Genomic DNA, 12239 nt, shown 5'->3' on the forward strand with positions numbered 1-12239 from the left:
CCTCCCTCAGTCCCAAGGCGCGGCGCGCGATTCAGAAGTCCCTCCTCGGCGGAGCTTTTCCCGCGGAGGGTTTTGGAGCGGCAGATTGGCCGATGGCTGAAAAGGGGCGTGGTCTGGGCGACCGTTTCTGTTTCGGCGCGCGACTGAGGAGGCGGGGCCTGGCTGAGGCGACTCTCTGAGGGCGGGAAGCGGCGGCGGCGGCGGCGGGGTGGGTGGAGGCGGCCCCCTCCGTGGGGCGATAGCGGGGCCCGGGGGCGGCTGGGTGGCTGGGTGGGGAGCAGGCCGTTTCGCCTCCTTCTCCCTGCTCATGCCCTGCCGCTGGAGAGTCTCGCTGGCTTCCCCTCAGGGGTGGGTGCCGAGCCAGACTTGAAAGGCTGGAGCCTCTAGGCCTCTTTAGAGCGGGGCGGCCGTTCCTTCTGAGGGGTGGACTAGAGGCGAGGGCCGGCGGCGTCTCCGGTTTGGGACTGGAGAGGGAGCCCTTGGGACCGGGACCCTGGCGCCGAGAGAAGGGGTGGTTGGGTTAACCCTTTCCACCCCGATGTAATTTGATCTTTACATCATTATTAGGTAGGGATTCGGGTTGCCAGCTCCAGGTTGGGAAATTCCTGGAGATTTAGGGGGGTGGAGCTTGGAGAAGGCGGGGTTTGGGGAGGGACGGCAGCAAGGAGCATTGGGTGGGAGCTAGTTTGGTGCAGTGGTTAAGAGAGGCAGGACTGTGGAGAAGCGAGTTTGATTCCCCACTGCTCTGCTTGAAGTCAGCAGGGTGACCTTGGGCCAGTCACAGCTCTTTCAGAGCTCTCTCTCAGACCCGCCTCACAGGGTGATTGTTGTGGGGATAATAATGACATACTCCGTAGATCACTCTGACTGGGTGTTAAGTTGTCCTGAAGGGTGGGTAGCATATAAATTGAATGTTATTATTAGGTATAATGCCATAGTGACCACTGTCCAGAGCAGCCATTTTCTCCAGGGGAATTGATCTATGTGACCTGGAAATCAGTTTTACTTCCAGGAGATCTCCAGCCACCACCTGGAGGCTTACAACCCTATGATGCCAACCTCCACCTAAGTCCTGGAGATCTCCTGGAATTACAGCTAGTCTCCAGATGGAAGAGAGTGGTTCCCCTTGAGGAAATAGCTGCTTTGGAGGGTGGGCTCTGTGGCATTATAACCCATTGAGGTCTCCCTACCCCCCCCCCCCCCAAGCTCAGCCCCCTCCAGGCTTCACCACCAAAATTTTCAGGAATTCCCCCAAACCGGGACTGCTGTCTGGATTATCTCTTAAGTATATTTTTCCAAATTAAGCAGTAGTTGTGGTTGTAGCCTATAGACAGTAGTACCTGTTGTATTATTTGGTCTAACGTGGCGGTGGAGCAAGATTGTCCTTGCAGATTTGCATTGAAATTGAGTGTACTAATCTCTCACTATGTAATCTGCCTTGAGTCTCAGTGAGAAAGGCAGATTATAAATGACATCGATAAAATAAATAAATAAACCCCAGAAGAGAGGAACAGCTGAACCATCAGTAACTGTCCTAAAAAGATGATACATCCGTCTAAATAGACTGAAGTCAATGGTTTTAGAAGGGTATAACTGTTTAGGATTGCACCATAAAGTTCAACACTTGGTATAGATGTTTAGAACTGCTTTAGAAATGGAAGGTGTTTCTGTTGAATGGTGAATTATAGGAGAGGACATTGAGGCCTCTACTATTGAAGGGAGAGATTCATGCCCACTCCAATAGTACCATCAAATGTTTGAACTCCATAAATCTATTTTATCTGAGAAATGTGAAATTATTTTTCTAGCTGTCTGAAATACTTGACGCTACTTAACTATTGTCAAGTGAAATTATGAATGAGAGAAGTATTGACACTTAACTGTATTATCCATAACAAGAGTGAATGTTTTAGGTAAACTAAACACTAAATCTTTTGTTTGTTTCTCTGTAGATCATGCAGACTGCTAGTCCCAGTGACATACACCTGAGTGAATGGCAGAAGAATTTCTTTGCTGTCACCTCTGGCACCTGTACACCAGGACAGAAGGCAGATGCATACCGTGCACAGATTTTACGCATTCAGTATGCATGGGCAAACTCTGAGATCTCCCAGGTTTGTGCTGCCAGCCTGTTCAAAAAATATTCAGAAAAGTACTCTGCAATTATTGACTCTGACAACGCAGAGACTGGCTTGAATAACTATGCCGACAACATTTTGACTTTGGCAAGAAGTCAGCAAAATGACAGTGAAAAATGGCAATCTGCTTTGACAACAAGTAATGTGATGGAATTAGAGTGTGTGCAAGAGATGATGCGGACTGGCAAAAAGTTCCAGAGGTCTCTGATGGCCCAAGCAGATAAAGAGGTCAATGCCTCTGTTTCTTTGGGTCTTCCCAAACCAGCTCTGTACACTGGTGATGGAGAATCTGTGCTTGGAGTTGGCTCATCAAATTGTGTAAGTGAGGGACCAGACATCCTTGTGGGTGCCACTTCTCTGAAGTGTCATCAAAATGGCATGGCTTCCTCAGCCAAAATAGGAGTTGCACATGCTTTTTCATCTGTGCCTGTAAGTGAAGTGTCTGATATAGGATCTCGTGCAACCCCATTATTTGGAAATAGCGATTCAGCATTTAATAGTTCACTGAAATACGCTTCTGGTTTGGGACAAAATTTCTCATCTTCTACTCAATCTGCTTTTACTGCAGGGATGAGCAATCCAGGGAAAAGGAAAACCTTTTTTGCATTTAATGAAGAATGTAGTAACATAGCATATGGTCATAAGTCTGCAGTTAATACAGAAGGAAAGAATTCAGAGAGTGGAAGTAGAAATAATGAGAACAGAACATCCGGTTTCAAAACTGCAAAGGAGCAACTCTGGGTGGATCAACAGAAAAAATGCCAAAACCAACTCCCGCGTGCTCCGCTCTCATCTTACGGTGGTACAAAAAAGTCTTTGGGAGCTGGAAGGTCTCGGGGTCCATTTGGCAAGTTTGTCCCTCCAGTGCCAAAACAAGATGGAAGTGAACATATGGGAGTGCAGTGCAAACCTAGTGCGTCTGCAGAGTTACCTTGTCCTACAGATGAACGGTTAAAGAATATAGAACCGAAAATGATAGAACTTATTATGCATGAGATTATGGACCGTGGGCCTTCAGTCAACTGGGATGACATTGCAGGAGTTGAGTTTGCAAAAGCGACCATTAAAGAGATAGTAGTATGGCCTATGTTGAGGCCTGACATTTTTGTTGGCTTACGGGGCCCGCCAAAAGGAATTCTTCTATTTGGTCCCCCTGGGACAGGGAAGACACTCATTGGTAAATGCATTGCATGTCAGTCTGGTGCCACGTTTTTTAGCATCAGTGCTTCTTCGCTTACCTCTAAATGGGTAGGTGAAGGGGAAAAGATGGTCCGTGCATTGTTTGCTGTAGCACGTTGCCATCAGCCAGCAGTAATTTTTATTGATGAAATTGATTCTCTCTTGTCCCAGCGCGGAGATGGGGAACATGAGTCTTCTAGAAGAATAAAAACAGAATTTTTGGTTCAGCTAGATGGAGCAACAACTTCTTCTGAAGACCGCTTACTAGTTGTAGGAGCAACCAACCGTCCACAAGAGATTGATGAGGCCGCTAGGAGGAGGCTAGTGAAGAGATTATACATCCCACTTCCCGAAGCTTCTGCCAGAAAACAGATTGTGTCCCGTCTGATGTCAAAGGAACACTGTTCCCTTACTGAAGAGGAAGTGGAGCTCATTGTTAAAAAATCAGATGGGTTTTCTGGGGCTGATATGACTCAGCTTTGTCGAGAGGCTTCTCTAGGTCCCATTCGTAGCCTTCAATTTGTTGATATTGCAACTATCACACCTGAGCAAGTACGGCCTATTGTTTTTCAAGATTTTGATAATGCTTTAAGAACAGTGCGCCCTAGTGTATCCTCCAGAGATCTAGAATTGTACGACACCTGGAATCAAACATTTGGTTGCGGAAGATAAGAATAATGAATTAGGATCTATGGGAATTCCTATTTTTTATGTTTTTAAAAAAGTCTAAATTGTTCTAATAAATGTGAAGAAAATCCTAACTCATGTTGTTTGCTTTGTTGCCTGAACTAACATGTCCTTTGAGCAGATCAACTGCTTTGAAAGATGCATTATAGTTACGACAGGCTGTAGTCCTTGGCACACTAACAATGAAGCAAACTCCATTGAATTTACAGGATTTACTTAGGAGTAAACATGCATGCAGTTCAGTTGGTGTGAAAATACTTGAACTGTTCCACTGTACTAACCAAGACACAGTATCTATGGAAAGAGGCAGTAGTATTTTTTTGCTGTATAAGTCAAAAACTCGCCATCTTAAAGCTTTGGGGGCTGGGCATTCACCAGGGACATTGGGCATAAGGGTGTACAATCTGGATCTGAAAACCCACCACAAAAGCTGGATTTATGCCAATCCAGCATAATCTGGCTATGCCAGTTCTCCAGGTTGAACCCTGGATCAGATCTGGGTTCTCAGAACCACTGGGCCAGATTATCTGGTGGTAGGCAGCAGCCATGGCAGAAGTGGAGCAGCAGTGGTGGTGAGAGAGCAGTGACACAAACAGCCAAGCTCCATGCTGCTATGACTTGAGGGTACTCTTCACCACCAAATATGAGATAGATTCTCTAACCTAGATTAGAGAATCTTATCTGGATTTCAGGGATCCTGGATTTTTTAAATCTCTGAAACCTGGATCTGGACTACCTGGATTTGTTAGGGGTGGACATCCCTGAAAATGCAATCCTGTCCTCAAGTCATATTTGAATTATGGTGACCCCTGGTGGGGTTTTAATGGCAAGAGACTAGCAGAGGTGGTTTGCCATTGCCTGCCTCTGCAACCCTGGTCTTAGTTGGAGGTCTCCCATCCAGTTACTAACCAAGGCCAACGTTGCTTGGCTTCCAAGATCTGATGAGATCAGGTTCTCCCCTAGCATCCTTTAAAGTTCTCAGTGCTCTTGTTTCTTCCACTCAGACTTGAAGCCTGCCTAACTAAGCCCCCTTTCCCTTCGTTGCGTGTAGCATGCTGCAGAATGAGGAGGCGTGTGCTGAAGTGATAGAATTTCAGACTGTGGAAGAAAGATGGTATTTTTCAAAAATTACCCTACATTAATAGTTCCTTAAAGGAAGGTAGGTGTTTTCTCAGATTTATTAATTAAAATGTTTCTGCCCTTGTCCGAAGATTCAAACCACATACCAAAATGCCAAAAGGCAAAAAAGTAAACCAGAGAACATAAATTCCCCTAATAATTGGAACTCCACAATGACAAGTTGGTCTGACCGGAACTGTTACAGAACACAATCTACATAATACTTTTTGTTAGGACCGACCCACCAAATGACACAACAGCGTGCCACCAGAACTCTTCACCAGTCTTGATATTACTGAGGGTGTTGGCCATTGTGATGTTGACAGTGAATTCATGCAGCCGTTTGAAGTAAAGGTCTGCTGAAATCAAAATGTTTATGCATTGCTTCTGAAGAGGCAATGATAAGGGTGTACCTCAGACTTCCTCCAGCATACTGTGCCACAGGTTTGGACTAACGACTGAGAAGGTCCTGAACTGAGCTGGGGAGACAGGTGCAGATCTATGAGAGAGCAACTGTCTAGAGGAGCCCAGCTGATAGAATTGCTACATTGCCAGCATATAGGCACCTGTTTGGTAATTGATAAAGTTAAGCAAGGAGAAAGGAAAGGGCACAGGGGAGTAACCTCCCTCCCCAAATCTCAAATAGAGGATCTTGTCAACAGTTCACTTTTGTTCATCCTGAGTCTCCTTTGATCTCAAAAGATGACGTTAGAAGGTGGATCATTGCTACGAGGGTAGAAAATTCAGAATCTGAAAATGCACAGGGAATTCCCATTCCAGCCATTTCTTCAAAAGAGGGTGCATGTCCACATGGTTCCTTCAGCAGGATTTTAATCCAGTGGCACTTTAGAAACCTGTTCCTTGAGCTGATTTCCTTCAATTGAAAACACGCTTTGGAGATTTAGGTCCATTTTCACCTCACAAGGAGTTGCAAGAGGTATACTCTCATAGGAGGGCCTTTCTTCCCTAGCCACCTCACCCACTTTTCTCTGTCCACAACCTTTATTTTATGTACCCTGCCTTACCTCCTAAGACTCAAAAGTGGTTTAATTGCAGCAAGTCCATCGTGACACAGGTGCCTACGTTGTGTGAGCATGTTTCAGGTAGGTTTAATGGCAAAAGAAAAAAATAGCCTGGTAGGAACTGATTTGTCCAATGCAGAGGGTAGAAGGGTATTGCTGACATGTGATGGCATAAATCACATTAGAGGATGAGAAGGAATATGAACTGGTACCAAGGCCCGCAAGGCCTAGATGCCAACTTTGCTCCCATATAGATCCTAGCAACATCAGCCGTACCTTCTCAGGTTCATATTCCTGCTCATTCTCTAATTGTCATTTGACTTACGAAATCACTCTCCAAGAAATATGGACAGATGGACTCACATTCTAGCTGTATCTAAAGAAGTGAGCTAGCAATTTGGAAATAATTCAAATTTTTTTCATGAGGCGTGTTCTAGCCCTGCCAAAAGGGACACCAGCTGCCTTGCTACGGGCAGAACTCGGTCTCCCCTCAATCAGAGCATGTGCCCATTTAGCGATTCTCAAATTGCAGAAAAAATACCAACTAACGAACCCTGGTTCCTTCAGTAATTTGAGTTATTTGACCTATCACCAGCTGCAAAACGGATAAAACCCGGTCGACCTTCCTTAATGGCATCGCATCTCGATAGACCATCCCAGATGAATTACTCCAACCTTTGGGAAGCAATGTTGACTTAAGGGAATGGGTATACAAAGAGGATGCCCTAATTGACAATTTTTTAATCAGTAAAACAAAATTTGCCCCAAGGTACAAAACCATCAAAAAAAGACCACATTAAAGCATGTTATCTGACTGATATCACAGTCTATAAGCTTAGGGTAGCATTTACGTCATTACACTTCCAGTCTATGCCAACTGACATGCTATTCGGGCGATTCCAAAAAAATCCCATCAATCAGCGGATATGTATCTGTGGAACCTCAATTGAGGACTTACCACACTATGTTTTAAATTGTCCCTTATACCAGGAACCAAGGGGAAAATTTCTCGCGAATATTTTATCTAGTCTCCATCTTCTGTCTGACTTTGATAAATTTTATTCTTTCAGATACAGACCCTTTTATTTCGAATAGGATGGCCCTCTATACCCTGGCTGCTAGGAAAATAAGGGCAAATGTGGTAGCCAGGAGAGTAAACACCTGACATAGATTAGAAACTGTTTGGTTTTAATGTTGTTTAATGTTTACATTTTAGGCAAAATGCATTTTATAGTAATGTTATTTATATATATGTAACTATATCTGTATTCTTGCATTTTTGTTCTGTTTTTAATGAATGATTTTAGATTGTGAAGGCCTATGACCACAGACAATAAATTCGCAATACAATACAATAAAGAAGTGAGCTGTGGCTCATGAAAGCTCGTACCCTACCACAAATTTTGTTAGTCTTATAGGTGCTATGGGACTCTTGCTCTTTTCTACTGCTAAACCACTTGGCAAACCTATGCTTGCTCTTTAGATCTTACTAGAAAAAGTTGTATAGCAAAAACAATGACAAGATTCACGTAACAGCTTTTATTAGGACCAACCAAACGGGCACAAAACATGCAAGCTTTCAATCTCATTTCAGGTATTTATTTAGAAGGGCAGAAGGCAGAATTCTCACACTATGATCTTAAAGTCTCATCTTGTAGGCCTCCTTTGTTCTGATCTTAGCCACTGTGTATTATTGTTGCACTGAAAGAAAAGTTAGTTTGGGAACAAAGAAAAATACATGTTAAAACTTGACTCTGCTATCAGTATTGAATTTTTACTGTTTCTTCTATACAGACACTTCATTCATGCAGTAAAAAAATAAAATAAATGTGGCATTTATGGTGAAATTGCCTTCTCTGATGACTTTCTTTCATTGGCGTGCAGTTTGCATATTTATCCCACCATCGTGCAGGAATCCTGATCATTACTGAAAATTGTGGATCCATTGAAGCCGGTGGGGGTAGGTGATTGTCTAATATACTTATATGTCCCATAATCTCCTATTAAAATGCTACCTCAAATGAAAAATAACATAATTTCACAAAATATAGACAATTGCAACAAAGCAAGGCATGATTGCAATTTAAAGGAAATGATGCAGATAAATCCACTTTAATGGATATGTTCAGTAGATGCAAAAATATAATACTCTGTTATTTCTTCTTTTTTGGCTGGTTGAACTTGGTGAACACAACCCTTCTTCTGTTATGTGGTTCAGCAACAGCAAGCAGTCTCTCTTCCTTTCTCCTAAATTGTAGCAAGTAATTTCTGCAGTCTTGGAAAGGTGAGCCTTTATTAACAATTAAGGTAGTTCAATTTTTTTTTCATTTTCTCCGTGCATTTTCCTCATCTGAGTTAGCTAAATTACATTGGCATATTTTGAAATTTCCATTTAAAGCAGTCTCAGGACACTGAAGTTGATGAGATGGATAATGATTGCTACTTTAATAAAAATAACCTCAGTAAAAAGACAATGCGGACAATATGGTCTTCAATTAGACTGAAATATTCAAATGAGGAACATGTTTGGTTCTTAAAAGACAAATAATTTTTTCCCACAGCACACTTTCCCTCCCTCTGCCCATTGTGTGACATTTCCGCAAACAGTTTTTTTAAAAATAGAAGTTTGCAACTCTGTAACTGCATTCAGCATAAAGTATACTCAGAAATTTCAAAGGTTTTACCTGGACTGGTGAGAACCTGGTGAGTTTTTGTCTTTCAATGTAGCTGTTAAAGGCATAGAATTCCTGTTACATAAAAAATGGCCCCCTTCATGATTTTTTAAAAACTATGTCTTACGCTCAAAATTTGGCAAGCTGTGTAGAACATCCCTTCTTCTCACAGTTCGGGCACAAATTATATCCACCCAGCCCTTTGGAGACTCTGGAAAACATCCTTTATAAATGTATATATACTTAAATCAGTAAAATAAAAAATAAATTTCAATTTCCACGGTCAATGACCCTCAGTTAACAAAGACACCAATAAAAGGTACCACAGAAGAAAATAAAACATCAATAAAAACATTCACAATACTTGGGTAAAATCATTCATAATACAATAGTATAAACTTTAAAATTCTTGGTGGTACAATAAAATTATTCACTTAGCCACTAAGGATTTCCTGATCCTTGAAGCAATCCAACCAAATCTGGCTACCTGAAATGTGATCCCAGGGTGTCTATCTGAAAAGAAACCCCTCAGAATGCATATCCTTCGGCTACGGGTAAGGTGCAAAGTTGAAAAAAGAGGAAGAGATTTGCGAAGATTGCTATACACCTTGCAATCAAATATAATGTGTTCTAATGATTCTATCCCTTCCTCACAGCAGGGGCAAATCCTTTCCTCATAAGAGATCTTTTTAAACTTCCCTCCAAGGACAGCCGAGGGAAAAACATCCAGTCGCATTAGTGTAAAAATTCGTCTGTACTCCTGGTTTGATAGGTTGAGGAGATAAGGCATAGGTGTTACCCTATTGGGGGGCTCCAAAAGATCTCGCCATTTCTCTATTCTGATTATGTCATGTTGTCTTGCAATATCTAATTAATCAGTAAAAACCATTTTAGTTTCCATTTATTTCTATCAAAAATCACACTACGCACAAACACAAGATACAGACAATAAAATCACCTTTAAAATACATCACCATTACATCAATACATCACCTTTAAAACTTTTGGATTTACTAACAGAGACCAGGACAAATCGGGCTGCAGGTTTTAAAAATATATATATATATTAAAAAAATTTACAAAAACGGAGTGGAGGCTTAGTCTTAGAAGAGGCACACCATATTCCCTCTTGCAAAGTGGAATGTGCCTTTTCTGTGCAGGTGTCTTCTGTAATATATGTATGCATCCGTTCTAAAAACAAAGTACGTTCCCACCCAATTGTTTTGCTTGTATGTAGATTTAACCGAATGGTTAACTGACTGAAGCTCTTCCCACTTGTTGAGAAAGATTTCTTTAACTGATAGCAGCCCTCATGCATTTATTTATGTCTATTTTCCTTTTTATCCCAGTAGTATCACCAAGATGGACTTGCCCAAAATAAAACAACAACAACAACACAGTGGCTTGTATCTGACCATCCCACTCAACCTAGTATGACTCCTTTCAGATTAATAATATGGAACTGGCCATTTTTCCATTGGAAGAGTCATTTCTGTTAAAGGTTGGAGGCAGGCTTCAACCTTGGCTGAGGGGAGTGGTTGGATATGTCAGGAAATCTGGGGGTGCTTCCAGCCCTTCTCGCCCAAACCGGAGCTTTCATTAAGCCCTTCTGTTTGTTTCCAGCCTCTTTCATCTAGACACAATTGTCTAGTAAATGCACAGTGGTTTAACATTTAAAAAATTAGACTGTATAAAAAAAGTTTTATCCAATCTACCACCAGATGGAGATATTTTCTCAAAGAAATGATGGCAGGTGCTTAAGGGACAGTCTCAGATGGATAGACATGCTTTTGTCCTTTCTGTTTTCTAACCTAAAAATAGAGGTAGAGGAATGGAAGGGGCGGGGAAGATATGCTACCTTTCCTAGAACACCTGTGCAAATGAAAAAAGAACATCATCCCAGGAAATTAAGAAGCAAGACTACTGTCAGTCCTTGGCAAGTAAATCTCCAAGTTCTCCACAGCAATCACACAGATGATTTGGTTGAAGTAACTTTTATTAGAGATCTGTCAGGTTCAACGTGCTCATATAGTGGAATGGCAGAAGTGACGTATTGAGGGAAATCATCGTTAGTTACATAAACTGATGCAATAATTCTTTATAAAGTAGGATTATCGCTCCACCCCTGCAGTTAAACAGCCACAGAACTTTCTTCTGGTCAGGACAGGAGTTGAAAAAAACTTTGGTTAATTTTGGACGCTACATAGGATCCAAAATTTTCCCTGGTTCCTACTGCTGATTGACCCCTCCTCCCACCAACACACACACTGCTTTGGATGCCCCCTTCAGGGTTGCACAAGATGCTTTGAAAAGGACGGATCATAAAAATGCTGTATTGTCACCATTTTGGATTTCATCCTTGCCTCTTTTACCAACTTTCCTTGATGTCCAAGAATAATATTCTGGATTTCTGCTTAATGAAACTACTTAAAACAAAGGGAAAAGGGTTTAACAACTCAACCCAAAATACAGACTGAACTAGGAGGGTCAAGCTACCATATAAAAATGTTAAAAATTATTTATTACAAGTTGTGTACACAAACTAAGGACTAAAAGTAAAAATATCAAAACTCCTAATAAATGCATACAAGATTAAAAATTCCGTACAAAGTAATGGAGAATCCAATGACCGCTGGAATTAATTATTCCAATGATAATTACAATTCAATTAAAATGATAAATATATATTTATTTTCAGAATAACATTGAAGGCCTTGTCAGATGTGTAGTGAAACAACCATGAGGGTTTTTCCATGGTATTATGTGTAAATTTTAACAACTACACATTATGCAAGGTGTTAAATTTGGGATGTTAAATTTTGACAAGTGTCAGTGATGCATATATAATAATTCTGGTTTTATTTTTCTTTTGTAGTTATTTTAACAGCAACACCTGGTTTTTAATTCATTTTAATTGAATTGTATTTACTATTGGAATAATTAATTCCTGGATGTGTGTCATTGTACGTAGCATTTTAATGACCACTGAGGAAGGCCGGTTTGGGCCGAAACATGTCTGGTCAGTTTATTTTTAGATACTATAATAAGTATTTTGATATAGTATTTATTTTGATGCATGTATTATGGTAATTGGATTCTCCATCACGTTGTATGGAATTTTTAATCTTGTATGCATTTACTTTTAGTCCTTTATATTTTTAATGGTGTTTGTGTACACAACTTGTAATAAATAATTTTTAACATTTTTCTATGGTAGCTTGACCCTCCTAGTTCAGTCTGTATTTTGGGTTGAGTTGTTAAACCCTTTCCCCTTTGTTTTAAGTAGTTTCATTAAGCAGAAATCCAGAATATTATATCCACCTGTATCTCCCTTTGTGCATTACAAATGGTAGTCAAAATGCAGTCAATGAGAAGACATTTAGCTTCCATAGTATCTTGGAATTTTTCAGTGCATTTCAACA

General features: G+C 41.1%; 1 protein-coding gene across 3 annotated transcripts; it reads left to right on the plus strand.

Moving 5' to 3' along the window:
* Window positions 1-201: 201 nt before the first annotated feature.
* FIGNL1 (fidgetin like 1) lies at window positions 202-4053 on the plus strand. Of its 3 annotated transcripts, none has more exons than XM_054991521.1 (2): window positions 202-208; window positions 1953-4053. In XM_054991521.1, the coding sequence occupies exon 2, from the start codon at window positions 1956-1958 to the stop codon at window positions 3987-3989; it is 2034 nt and encodes a 677-aa protein (XP_054847496.1). In that variant the 5' UTR covers window positions 202-208; window positions 1953-1955; the 3' UTR covers window positions 3990-4053. The 3 variants fall into 3 exon arrangements, with proteins under 3 accessions (XP_054847496.1, XP_054847495.1, XP_054847494.1); XM_054991520.1 differs by lacking the exon at window positions 202-208 and adding an exon at window positions 271-348; XM_054991519.1 differs by lacking the exon at window positions 202-208 and adding an exon at window positions 295-567.
* The last annotated feature ends 8186 nt before the right edge of the window (window positions 4054-12239 follow it).

The sequence above is a fragment of the Eublepharis macularius genome, chromosome 11 (assembly GCF_028583425.1).
Source record: "Eublepharis macularius isolate TG4126 chromosome 11, MPM_Emac_v1.0, whole genome shotgun sequence".
In the NCBI taxonomy this organism is placed as follows: Eukaryota; Metazoa; Chordata; class Lepidosauria; order Squamata; family Eublepharidae; genus Eublepharis; species Eublepharis macularius.